The sequence below is a fragment of the Cyprinodon variegatus genome, unplaced genomic scaffold (genome assembly GCF_000732505.1).
Source record: "Cyprinodon variegatus isolate N-32 unplaced genomic scaffold, C_variegatus-1.0 Scaffold552, whole genome shotgun sequence".
Lineage (NCBI taxonomy): Eukaryota > Metazoa > Chordata > Actinopteri > Cyprinodontiformes > Cyprinodontidae > Cyprinodon > Cyprinodon variegatus.
In genome coordinates, this window is record NW_015151005.1 from 439,533 (window position 1) to 453,461 (window position 13,929).

General features: G+C 36.3%; 1 protein-coding gene across 3 annotated transcripts in view; it reads right to left on the reverse strand.

Annotated features, from left to right (window-relative positions):
- LOC107095494 (voltage-dependent L-type calcium channel subunit alpha-1C-like) overlaps nucleotides 1–13,929 on the reverse strand; it is a 169,004-nt gene that overhangs the window by 31,073 nt on the left and 124,002 nt on the right. For all 3 annotated transcript variants that reach the window (XM_015391617.1, XM_015391620.1, XM_015391621.1), the window contains 8 exons: nucleotides 12,463–12,550; nucleotides 12,265–12,372; nucleotides 12,133–12,185; nucleotides 11,889–12,035; nucleotides 8,875–9,076; nucleotides 8,547–8,705; nucleotides 6,600–6,710; nucleotides 4,527–4,610 (listed from right to left, as the gene is read on the reverse strand). In XM_015391617.1, coding sequence (XP_015247103.1) covers nucleotides 4,527–4,610; nucleotides 6,600–6,710; nucleotides 8,547–8,705; nucleotides 8,875–9,076; nucleotides 11,889–12,035; nucleotides 12,133–12,185; nucleotides 12,265–12,372; nucleotides 12,463–12,550 — 952 coding nt within the window. The remainder of the gene's footprint in view (nucleotides 1–4,526; nucleotides 4,611–6,599; nucleotides 6,711–8,546; nucleotides 8,706–8,874; nucleotides 9,077–11,888; nucleotides 12,036–12,132; nucleotides 12,186–12,264; nucleotides 12,373–12,462; nucleotides 12,551–13,929) is intronic.

Below are 13,929 nucleotides of genomic sequence, written 5' to 3' on the forward strand. Positions count from 1 at the left end.
TAGCTGACATTAGATTAAATTATAAATCGGTTTAATATTATCATTATTATATTTAAAATGTAATATTCAATGCATTTCCTTTTAAAAGCCATTTGGAAATTAGGGCCTTTTGGGGGACACCTGCTGGTTGTTGCTGGGAGTACAGTATTTAAGACTCAGGTTTAGACTGGCTGCCTTAAAATACTTTCCCACAACATTACAGGACGATGAGCAAAAAAGTTGGAACAAGTCAATTATATCAGCTTTTAAGGAAGATAATAAGAGAAAAGCAGAAAAAATAATGTAAGAAAATGGGAAGGAAAATAAGTTGTAAAATATTTTGGTTAAAAAATAAGGAAACAAATAAACACGCAATGTTGGATATATTTAGGGGGTAAAGAAATTTAACTAGGGCATACAAACAACTATATGCTCACACATGTATCCTAAATAAAACATCATTTTTTAAAATAATATTACCTAAATGTTTCAGCAAAAGCGTTTAGCCCTTAATTACAAGGGCGGTGTTTGTACAATTTGATAAATTGATTTTTTGTATTCTTTCTTCAAACATCTACTATATCTAAAGGATTCTGATAAGCAGATATATAGATCTCCAACAAATCCTGTCTAGATAGCTAAACTTCCTTTAAACTTAATTAGATTAATTGACTTAAAGTCTGAAATGGAATTCAAATGTGCATCAACTAAGTATCAGCCTGATAATTTACCAGTTTATGTTACTTTATAGAATAAAGTAGTTTGCTCAGCACCAGAACTGATAAACTGAAGATAAATATTGCATTTTATGTGGTTATTTAAATATAGTTTCTTTTAAGTATATTTTAAATATGACTAGAATTTTTAAACAAGGTTATGTCCAGGTTTAGAGCCAGTGTGGCAGTATAGAATTGTGTAGGGTAACTTAGGGCAAGTTATCTGAACTAAATTATTGAAATAAACTATAAAACCTAACTGAAAAATGCTTAGTTTATTTACTATTAAGCTCATGAGATACAAACTATGGGGGAAATTGTGTCCCTTGGTGAACTACTTTATTTGTTGAGAGTTTATCCAGAACAAATATAGCATAAAAAAGACAAAACAATCTAAAAATACAGTCTTCTTTTCAGGCTGAACTACTGTGCAGATGTGAGTGTTTCTACCTGCAGCTCACTGCATTAATGGGCTTATTCAAATGAACTTGAACTGCTCTCTCACATTGCACATCAAATTTTCAAGCAAAAATTCAATCAGTTCCATGGGTAACATGGGTGCCCTCTTAAAAACTATACTTTAAAGTCTTTAGATTCTCTTACTGTGAGAAAATTTGAAAATATTTAATAAAAAAAATGCATTTCAAGTTGTTTTTAAATACATAAATATTGACAGATTGACGAAGGAAAGCCCATGTTACCCTGCTTGCATTTCAGGTGAGCAAACGGCACCACAGACCGACGAGAGAAAAAAAGGTCAATAGAGGGAGATTTAAACATCAAAAACAGAAGATTAAGTTAACGGAAAAGGCTCAGAAAGAAAAGAAGAAAGGTAAGAAAGGAAGGAGAGGAGGAAGCATTCCAAAGAAAGAGAAGAGAAATAGATGCAATCCATAACTGACATCCTCTGCAAGGCACCACGCAGAGCAAACCACTACCAATCTGTTCATACTAGTTCTACACATACCAAAGTAAAATGTAAAAAAATCCAGACATGGTTTAAGAAGCACTCACAGGAAGCTGGGGAGAATTAGGGACCCAGCAGTGGGAGAATATTTTCCTTTCAACAGCTCCTCAAAACAAATTCAGCTAATCTAAGTCAACGGATACCCAGCAGAGTGAGGAAGTGGGCACACCCAGATGGGATGTTCTTGCCTTTTAATTATTTACTAAAGAAAATGTGATAACATTTAAAATGCTAGTCTGTCACTGCATTTCATTTTGCACTTTAAAAAAGCCTTTCTTTTGCTCTGTTTAAAAAAAAAAAGACTTGGACCTGTGTGAGGAATGAAATGAAAAGACAGGCTAACATTTGAAATGCTTCGGTTCTTGTTCAAAACAGTCAGTTCTCTCAGGGTTGGAGTGCGGAGGGTTTCTTAAAATCAAGATAAAAAAAACAAGCGTACTTGGGATAATTGTTGCCCAAATTTTTTAAATCCTCTAACTGAAACAAAAAAGATTCTGTGCATGCTTTTAGATTATACATAAAAAAAAAAAGATTACTCATTCAAGGAACCAATCAATCAATTAATCTCTCAAACTGACCAAATCAGTCAAATAAAGTGCACTATTCAAACCAAAGTGTGCAGTGCAACATCAGTGAACTGTATAGATGACAAAGGTGTATATCACAGGCCCAGTAAACCTTGGCATAAAGTAGGCTTTTTATTCTTTTAAAAGGTACACAAACTATTAATACAATCATATGCTTATAAAGATTATGCTCATTTAAGTTATTATTTCACTGAAAATGCAGCAATCTCCTGCAAAGATTGCTGTTGGAAAGCTGAATAAAGCATCCCATATCTCATATTGGAGTTCTAAATGACCCTGTGTCTTTTAAAGGCAGCCTAGTCGACCTCTCATGGGTAAAAATGGATTCGCTTTCTAAAGCCATGAGACAAAGTGCTAAGTCCGTACACTCCTGGGATAAATCAACCTTATTTGTATGCAAAAGCCACTGAGGTAAAACATGTTTTTCTGCGTAGAGGAAAATGAATGTTCAGTTCTTGGTCCTTATCTTAAAAGAAATTTAAAACTGAGAATATGGAGAATATGGGAGGATCTCCACCTAGCGACTTACATATGTCTTTGGTTTATTTTTTTCATTGCTGAAGGCTCAAAAGTTAGAATAGCTCAAAATAATATTAATTAGGCTACAGGACTAGAGCCAAATGATCACCTTTCTACATTCCTACTCAGCCAGTCCCACTGCTGACCATAGAACCAATAATAAAAGTCATGCTGGCATTTCCATAAATGACATGGCGTACTTCATAAATCCGTTTATGAATCCAATACTTCCTCATATATGTATATGAGGATAAAAGAAACCAGTAGCCCTTTTACTCATTTAATCTTCAGGTTATTCTGGTAATTTAGGAGTTAGGAGAGTTTCAGATCCTTAAGTAAAAATTGAAAATATCCTCCCTTGTACCTCGACAAATAAAAAGGCCCTGTTATGCCACCTTTGAATATGCCATGCTATACAGTGTCCATCATGCCAGGGTAATATTTTGATATTCCCAGTGGCAATGATGAAAGATAGTTTAATGTGTAACCAAACCGAGTGCTGAAAAAAATGCAGAAGGTTTCTATTGACAAATGCAAAAATCTTTGATGCTACCAACGCTCAGCAGACCGAGGCGTGTGCACCTATCTGAGACAGCTTCAAATGGGAAGGAATCTAAACAGAAAATTGGGAGTGAGAAGCGGCGAACATTTAGGAACAACTGTTATAGAATATGAAGATATGTTCATAGTAAACTGGGGGGGCAGGGATTTTTCTTGTTTGATCTATAAGTTTTAATGGCCGTTTACTGCATTCAAACACTTGGTCATTTGAAAGCTTGTGAAATAGGAATCAGCACTCAGTCTGTTTGTGTACGAGGGAATGGCAGATCAGGCAAGGCAAAAGAAGGGAGGGAGGGAGTAGGACTACTTACGTTAACCTCAGTGATCGCTATGTCAACAATGCTACCCACAACTATCAAGGCATCAAAAGTGTTCCATGCATCAACAAAATAATGCTGTGTAGGGGATGGAAAGAAAAGGGAAAACAACAGAAGAACAAGAAAAGGACAGAACATAAGACACAAAAAAAAGATGGAAACGACAGAAATCAAAAGGAGAGAGGAGAAAAAAAAAAAGATAAAACATTACATACAGGAGCATTGGAGTTCTGAGGAGGAGGAAAGAGGGGAAAGAATCAACAAAATTCAACAGCAAACAAAAAAAAAAGGGGGCAGTCTGAAAGAGATGGACAGCAGAGGAGGAGCAGCAGCGGCTGGTCATGCTTGTCCATGAGAGGAGATGTCATCAAGAACCACAGTCAGGAACAAAATCACAACAACAATGAAAAAGTGCCCTCTGCTGGAGTTAAAAAGCTGTGTGAGACTGTTTATGATTGGTCAGTGAGTTAGTTCAGTTAGTTAGGGGTATGTGCCACAATACAACCAAAAGGAAATAAAATAAATCTAAAACCCAGCAACATTTCGAACATAGTGGGAAAAAAAGGAGAACGCAATTGATAAACCCTTTAAAGCTGAACCCTGGCTGCAAAAGCTTCACCTTTTTGTTTGGGAAGCCTTAAAGCTAGGAGAAGGTGAACGAAGGGGGTCCCCCTTAGTGGCAATGGCCATCTTGGATTTATAGTGTGAAGGAAGAGGAGGAGGAAGAAGGAAGGAAGAAAAACAGGCTGACAAAAGAGACAGAAACAGCAGCCTGACACAGACGAAGTCAAGAAGAGGGGAAGGAGAGTCGAGAAGATACATGAGACAAGGACAGGAGGAGGAGAGACAAAGAGAGCGAAAAGGGGGACATCGTACTTACGTTGATCTCACTGAGAATGACGTCTATTATGCTGCCAATTACGATGAGGAAATCAAACACATTCCAGGGATCACTAAAGTACCCCTACACAGGATGAGGTGAGCAAGAGGAGGGTGAGAAAGGTATGTTAGAAGGAAAACAACATCTGCTGCCATTTCGCAGCCCCCCTTAAGGTGGTATGAAAGTGTACAGTGGGCTGAAGGAAGTTGAAAAAAATCATCTAGGCTTGATGTGGCATCACAAAAAGATTATTATTCTTAGATTTTTAGGATGGTGTGTTAGACTGCTGTTATAAACTGAGCCTTACAAAAGTACAAAACCCCCTAACTTATTCATCTTTATCATGTTACAAGTACCATATTTAATGCAGTTTTCTATGTGATAGTCCAATAGATTCATTATGAACATAAATGCATAACAGTCATTTAACACTGAGATTTAACTCTGCCATCCTGACACATGACTAGACTTTGCTGCTTTTTATGAAAGGTGAACCAAAATTATATTCTTATTTCATTTTCTGTGTTTATTTTAATTCTTAACTAGCTTCCTGTTGCTTTTTTCCCAACCTGCTTTTGGACATCTATGCAATAGTTTGGCGGTGAATACGCCGCTGACCTATTCACCTATGCTATGACAGTAGCACTCTAAACAAAACCCCTGAAAAATATCCCTAAATCTAGAGGTTTTAGAGGTTTTAGAAAGTAAGAGTCAATTCCACAGTAAAATTCCCAATCACAGTTCCCATCAGTCAAAGATAAATTGGAACTTTATCATATTAAATTGGCTAATATCTAACAAACTAAACAAATAAGGGAAGGAATAATTAAACATTAGAAATCTTTACAAACTGGCTTATATTCATAAACAAAAACCATACAATGAAGTAAAATAGTCTCAAAAATCAATAAGATAATAAAAATGGTACATGTGAAACATAAAGACAGTCTTTTGTTCATGCAGGCAGTAAAAAACCTGTCGAAAAACAATTAATTAGACAGAATACAGCAACTCTTGTCCGGAGAGGATTTTACTCTGGAGCCAGTTCCATGAAGACCTGCAAGGGAAGCCTAAGCTTTTTCACAATAAGTTCAGAGCGTCAAAGCAAACACAGCAATAACTTCCTAGCACACATTTTTGCAGTGGCTTTGCAAGGATCTGTCCTGCTAAACCAATCACTTAGATTTGACAAAGTCATGTAAATATTTCCAATTCTACTGAGGGAAGTTTTGCTAAATGTCAATTGGAAGTAAATAATTATTTTGGAGGTTGTCATTATGAAGATCCATTTTACACACACATTGTACTTCACAATAATAAAAAAGTGTTCACACCCCCTAAATTAATGTGGATGTTGGTGGCTTAAAATACATTGAGACTTGAATTTTCTGCACAGGCTAGATCATTAAACAATACAACATAATATTTTCAGTTTTGGAAACCAAGCAAATAAAGGTTCAGAATTTATGAACCTTTTAGTTTTGAATAAACATAAACTTAACCTTAAAAAAAACAACTTTAGTGCTAGTTAAAGCATTTCACATTAAGCTGAAATTTAAATGCTTAATGTGTTTTTATATGATGCAAAATACATGTAATTGAAGATATTATTTTAACAATTGTACATTTGAAACCTAATGTTGTTAACTCAAGAGTTAGAAGTATAGTCTATCATGTTTAAGCTACTGATAATGTGTGTAAGGGTTTTTCCCATTAACGCTCCTGTAATTGAGCGAAACATTCCCATCTGTTACTGTTTGAGTTGTTAATACACGAGGGCATTATTAGCTTATCCAATGAATGTATACAGCTTCATAGCAACTACAGTTAGGTAGGAGGGGAGCTGTGAGATTAAAATATGCCATCCACTTCTACTCTACTTTTCATTATGATGGTATTGTAACTAAAAAAAGAAATTAGCAGGAGCAATAACATTGTTGCACAAGAAAGACGGTACCACAATTCAATGCTTAAAGAAGAAACATCTTAAATCTCATCTTATTTAGTTTACTTATATTTATATTACCATATAACTTATATCTCAAGTTTACAATTATGTATTATAGAACTTACCCTGGGCTTGAAGGCGATTAGTTTTAGGATCATCTCTACCGTGAAAAGTCCTGTGAAGAGCATGTTGAGGATGTTCATTGCATCATTGAAATTTTTGGTCTGCCCATGATGCTGCAAAGACACACAGCAGAGTTGGCAATATCCTTAAAGAGGAGAATAACTCTGGCATCATTGCTAATTTCAGCACCCTCCAGAACTACGGCTTATTTAAATAGAAAGCCTACCTTTGCAATAGTTAGCATAATTTCAAATTTGCCCCTTAGTTCCAGTAAAAGGGACATTTTGGACCATTCCACGCTACCAACATTGTGGGAACAGTTTGGAGGTGGTCCCTTCCTCTACCAACATTATGCACCTGTCCACAAAGCAAGGGGTCCATAAAGACTGGCCTGCATATAGTCCTGACCTCAACAGAAAACCTTTGGGAAGAATTAGATGGAGACTGAGGGTTGGGAGTTATAATAAGTTTGAGTTGCCTTAAGTTTCATATTAACTTAAGCTTTAAAAAACTTTAGTGCTAATTAAAGCAATTGTTTTTTTTATATAAACAAAAAATTTGGAGTAGTAGCGTCACGTTAAAGATATCAGCACAATGTTTCTTCTACAAAAATATAAATAATTTTCACATTAAGTTGAAATTTAAATGCATTTTGTGTTTTTCTATGATGCAAGATACTTGTAATCAAAAGCCTTATCATAGCATTATCATCTAAGATTTGAAACCTGAGCTGTTAAATCGAGAGTTAGAAGTATAGCCTATCATGTTTAAGCTACTGATTATGTGTGTAGAAATGTTTTCCATTAGCACTCCTGTAATTAAACGACACATTCCCATCTGTTAATGTTTGAGTTGTTAATACACAAAGGCATTATTAGCTTGACTGGCCTGCATAGAGTCCTGACCTCAACCCAACAGAAAACCTTTGGGATGAATTAGAGTGGAGAATGAGAGCCAGGGTGGATCAACGTCACATTGAACCCCTATTGATTATGATTGAGATTTCACTTTAGTTCATATGTGAGTCAAAGGAGGCAAGCAAACAATTTTAAGAGATATAGTGTATGTTTCCTGAAACCAAAATATGATGTCAAATATTAGTAATATTTGAGCAAATTGAGACAAATTGAACAAAGTGAGAGAGAAGTCGGGGCATAGACAGACAGGGACAGAAAGAAAATAGCCCCTCTTTTGAAGTTGACTGTATCTATAGTCAGCAAACAATAAATCGTGTAAAATAATTAGCCCTCAACCTTTACTTACATTCCCACCATGTACAGAACTACGACAACAAGGAACAAAAACTATTAAATGTTGAGGAGTAATGATAGAAAGTAGCTTTTTTTTCTAGGAGCAGACATGTGGAGTTTGCTTAACGATACTCCTGCTTAAACTGGAACCATGTCGTCAACCCATTGACGTTGAGTTCGCCTTTATTTGCAAGTAAAACTGTAAGCAAAAAAAAAAGGTGAGTCTGAAGTCAAACAAGGATGAATATTTAGGAAAGCACTTCTAGATCCCTAATTCTAATGGTAATGGATCTGTGACAATAACGACATTTTCTTTTTTAAAAACCATAGGAACAACACTAAAGCATAGTAAAAAAAAAATAGCCCATATTTGGCTTTAAAATTCATACTCATTTTGGTCCCTAATCCAAATTTTTATGAAAATCTACAGGTTGAGCAGAGGCGAAGTTCATAAAGATCTTAGATGACAAATAATCTAGAGAAAGTATAGCATTAGTACATTGGTAATAAGACTTCCTCAACTGGGATTCTTTTTCCAGTCGGACAATGGACTCAAATTAGAACAGTTTTTCTTTTTGTTTCAGAATGAGATTATATAACTTCCATTAAAGATCAAAATTTTCTAAGGCATATTAATCTTTATCAAGTTTGCCGGACATTCTGGAGAGTGCTGTGTGTTCAAGAGCATGTGTGACAAACCTGCATGGCCAGACAGATAGTGTTGAGGAGGATGAGTGTGAACATCAGGTACTCAAAGTAGGTGGAGTTGACCACATACCACACTTTGTACTGGTAAGGGTTCTTGGGAATGTAGCGACGCAGCGGACGAGCCTTCAAGGCGTATTCCACACATTGACGCTGTGACACACATCCACATAGGTTAGCTTTTACATTGACTTGCATGACAGTTTTCTGATTGCATGTGTTTTTGTGATAACAAAGCTTTCATATTCTCTAAAATGTTGATCTACACAACTGTTATGTTAGTACAAGTGTTAAAGTGCCCACGAAATATACCAAAGACTACCTGATTCTTGTCCAGCTCACAGTTCTTATACTCCTGCTCTCCTTGCTCCTGGAATGTGACGATGACGAAACCGACGAAAATGTTCATCATGAAAAAAGCGATGATGATGATGTAGATGATGAAAAATATAGAGATGACCACGCGGTAGTTGTAGATTGGACCAACATCCTCAGTGTGAGAGTCTATGGCTCGGTACAGTAACCTAACAGACAGCAGAGTAGGAGAAAAACATAAAAAGTGGGATTTAATTGTCAGAGCGGACGCACACAGGGACAAATTAAACTCGTCTTGCAAAAGTATTTGTACCTTTTAAGACTTTTTTACTCAATGATACTTTATAAGCACACACCTCCCTTTCTGTCTATTCAGTGTATGTTGATATTGTTTGTAACAGACCAATGCAAAGAAGAGCATTACTGTTAAAGAATTGCCTGCAGAAGTTCCAAAATTTTAAGTAAAAAAAAACATTATTTAACAAATAGCCCCATAAGGACCCCAAATACAAGCACACTGGTTAAGAAAAAGGCTCTAGAGCAGTTACAGCAGTTTGGTTATTAATCAATATGTCAAGCCGTGAACATCTTACACAGTCTTGCAAAGTTCTCCTGAGAAGCAGCCAAAAGGGCCAAAGGTAGCTCCAAAGGAGCAGCAGAGCTCCTATAGCTTTGTCGGAAGAATCTGTCTGCAGGAAAACTATTAGTGCTGCACTCTATGAGTCTGACCTTTGTAAAACAGTGGCAAGAAGAAAGCCATTCATCAAAAAAGCTAAAAGAATTCCTGTCGTAATTCATGTAGTGAAAACAGCAGAAAATTTGGAAAAATGTGTCCTGGCCAGATAAGACTAGAGCACACAAAGGTAACAACCTGAGTACCACATCCCCACTGTAATACTTGGTTGCCTGGGTTTAAGTCCAGACCTTAATCCAAATGAGAGCCTTTGGCAAGACTGAAGTGACATCCAAACAATGTTGAATGAGGTATCCGCAATGAAAAGGCTCAAGTGTAAAGATGAAACTGCCTTACGTTGACAAAGTTCAAATAGGCATTGTTACATTTATGCAATGTTAGAGGGTGGCACACTAGCACTACCACACAAATGAAGAGGGTAGAAGAAGAAAGGGAGAAGTAAGATGTAAACAATGAAAGCAAAGAAAATAAAGGGCTGACAACAAATAGTAAAGGAGCAGCAAGTAGTAAATGTAAAATCCACAGTAAATGCAATTGCTTCTAAAATGTAGCTTCTAAAACAAAGCTGCAACACCAAAGTCTGTTGATTTTGGTGGTTGTTTTGGTACATGAATGTTAAGGGTGGTGAGGGCTGCATTGGCTTGCATGTGCAGACACACCAATGTGTAGCCAGTTATGTGTTTAGAGGTAAATATGATGGAGACGCTGTTGGGAGCTATGTCAAACTTACTTAGGAGCTGGTTTCAAATTTTGTTGATTTTGCAGCTTTTTCATCATTATTGGCAAAGAAGCTTGTCACATACACTCTAACACAGCTTTGTCTTGAGGGGGCCTAAGGTTACACTATCTTTCAAAAGAAATGGCTGATAAATTTAAGCCTATGGATATGCAAGGCAGGAAGAGATCCCCATAAACAAACACAACCATAACTGCAGTAAATATAGTTGTACTGTATTGACTTACAAAAAAGAGAAAAGAATGTTATAAAACAAATCTCATTAGAGAACTAAAAAAAATATTTGCAATCTATGGTAGAAAATAAGTGTTTGGTGACTCACAAACAAGCAAGATGTCTGGCCTAGATAAACCTTTGTCTTTGAGAAACTTTTTTTTGTCATTCACTCATTACCCTTTTACCTGTCCACAGCTTAAACAGTAAGACTCCGAACTCAAGGATAGACTTAAAGAGCTGTCAAAGGACAAAAGAAAGAAAATTGTAGACTTGCACCTGGTTGGGAAGAGTGTATCTACAATAGGCAAGTAGGTTGGTGTAAATAAATTAGCTGTGGGAGCAATTCTAAGAAAACAGAAGAAATGCAATATCACTCATAATCAAACTTGATCTGGGGTCCCATGCAAGATTTCAACCCTTTGGGTGAAAATTATCATAACAACAGTGAGCAAAAATCCCAAAACCTCAAGGAGAGTCCTGATATGTGATGAACAGAGAGGACAAATGTAGCAAAGGCCACTATCGGTAACACACTACGCCGAGAACGACTGAAATCCTGCAGTGCCAAATGTTTCCCTGTCTATGCCAGTACATGTCCAGGTCCAACTGAGGTTTGCCTGAGAGTATATGGATTATCTAGAAAAGGATTGGGAGAATATCATGCTGTCAATGTTTTGGCACTTACTCAAATTGTCATGTTATGAGGATGGAAAACGTGGTTTTGCATCCTAAGAACACCATGCCTACTACAAAGCATTGGGTTGGTAACTAAAAGCTTTGGTGCTCTTTTTTTCTACAAAGGGAAGAGGATTCGGGGGCCATATATAATAAGAATTTAAGCCAAAACCTCTTTTCATCAGTGTAAGTGTTGAAGATGGAAAGTGACTGGGTATTCCAGCATGACAATGGGTCTCATTAACACTACTTGAGCAATGAAGGAGTGGTCCATTAAAACAATTTCAAGGTCCTGGTTTGGCCTAGCCAGTATCCAGAACTCAACCGCATAGAAAACCTGTGGAGGCAGTTAAACGTCTGTGTTGTCCAGTGACAGGCCTAAAACATTACTGCTCTAAAGGAGATCTGCAACAGAGGAATAGCAAACATTCGGACTACTGTGTGTGCAAACCTGGTGAAGACTTACAGGAAACGTTTGACCCCTGTGATTGCCAACAAAGGTTATGCAAAAAAATACTAAAATTTTTGGCATTAACTAAATACTTATCGACTATATTTGAAAAAACAAAAATATTTGAAATTCCTTTAATGTGATTTCCTGTTTTTTTTGTTTATATTTTTGATGTGAAAATATGTGAAAAAAGTTCAAGAGGTACAAATACTTCCATAAGACAATGTAAGTGCATAAGAAGAGACACACCCTGGCCACCCCTCAAATGTAGACACAGCAAACAAAGCCATCATTCCCTGCAGGACATCATCAAAGTTGAAATCGCTGTTCCTCCACATTCTCAGGGCTTTTTCTGGTTTCCCTACATCCCCATCTTTATACATGATGTAGGAACCTCTGAAAACACAAAAACATCAGACATATATGATAGCTGTCCAATAGTTAGAGTCTAAGAGAAAAAAAATAAACACTTGGTAAAAGAGAGTTCTACTACCTGCACTCTGCCTGAGTCTGTTTGGAGCTGTCACTACAGAAGAAGAACTTGCCCTGTTTGAAAGATGCATAGATTTAATTTTTTTTTCCTAAAGCCCTTAAAAACTGTTTGCTTCTCTTCTGTTTTCTTTACCTTGAATAGTTGCACTCCAATACAGGCGAACATGAATTGGAGCAACGTAGTGACAATGACGATGTTGCCGATGGTCCTGATGGCCACAAAAACACACTGCACAACATGCTAAAACAAAACACACAACAAAGATCAAAGTTAGTGTCTGGATTTGTCTCTCTTTAAACTAGGACTATATTTTGTGTTTTCTCTGTGAACCTTTAGTCCTTTGGCTCTGTTGATGGCTCTCAGCGGTCTCAGCACTCGCAGGACTCTCAGGATCTTTACAACATTAATTGCACTGGACCTGAAGAAAATCATGTGATAAGCTAATACCCACTCAAACAAACCAAGCACATCTTACTGCAGATAAATGCCTGCATTTTGGAGGAACTCACATAATGGGTTATAGACATTTTTTGCACAAAAAGATGACAAACACACAAAAAAGGGTGATCAAATTAATAATATGGATAATTGATTTTAAAAAAATGTTTATACTGTGACCTAACAAGATAATTATGAATTATGAAATTTGGAAATATTCTTAGCTCTGATCTCAGATGATAAAATACAAATGTTCTGTTACTTTACAATGAAATGACCATTATGGGTTTTATCCATTATTCTCTCTGACATGAATGTTTCACAAGAGACTTCAGCAAAAGTCCCTATATAACACACAAACACATAAAAACACAGATCAAATATGGACAAGAACACACAAGTACACCATGGAGAGACCAAAGTAAAGACACACAAGACGTTTTACAAGCAAACAGAGAAATTCTGTGCTGTAAAAGAGTGTCAGTTCAAGCCGACGGTCAAACAGTGTGAACCTTTGAAGGAGGTGCTCAAAAAGGAAAGGCTTGTACATACTATAAAGGAACCAAATTTATATGTTGACATTTTGAGTTTATCCAATATGTGATTAGAAAAATCAAGAACCGGGTTACCTTTATTTAAAGTTAAAATCAACACAAATACATATATAAGAATAAAATGTATTTACTTTAATTTAGAGATAGGACTTAGCTAATCCAATATCAATATCAGACCCAGCATCAACATAGATTTTAAGTTGGATGTGGAAAAGGCCAACAACCCAATCATGGATTTTTTCTGTTGCTGGAAGTCATGTTTGAGACTAATTTGACTGATGGAAGTGTAACCTTTGCAGCCTGCTACACACATTATGACTAAAATATAAACAGCTGTCTTATAATCCTGAATGTAAATGGTTGATGAGCAGAATATTAGTAGATGCATTGCCAGATTTTCTGAAATACTTAAAAGTTTTAATCTGTAGGCAAAATGGGGCCACATTTATACACACATAGAGACACATGTTACAGTTAGCAGTCATAACTTCATTAGTCAAGCTAACTGCTAAAAAAAGGGACAATTGTATTTAAAAAGTTATGTTTGACTGACACTAAAAAAGGTCAACACATCTGTGAGTATTTCTTTCAGCTGTTTATTTTCTCATAATGCTGCTTTGCTTCTGCTAATTCAATTATTTTTACTGGGAAATTTGGATGTTGCAGAGCAACCTCAGGTTAATTTTTCTAATTGGCTAAAGGCACAACTTTTTGAAACTGTTGTTACCTCCTCCTGAAACCAGCAGCACATGTTAATTTGCTGATCTTTATAATAATTTTAGAATGATAAAACAAACATAAATAC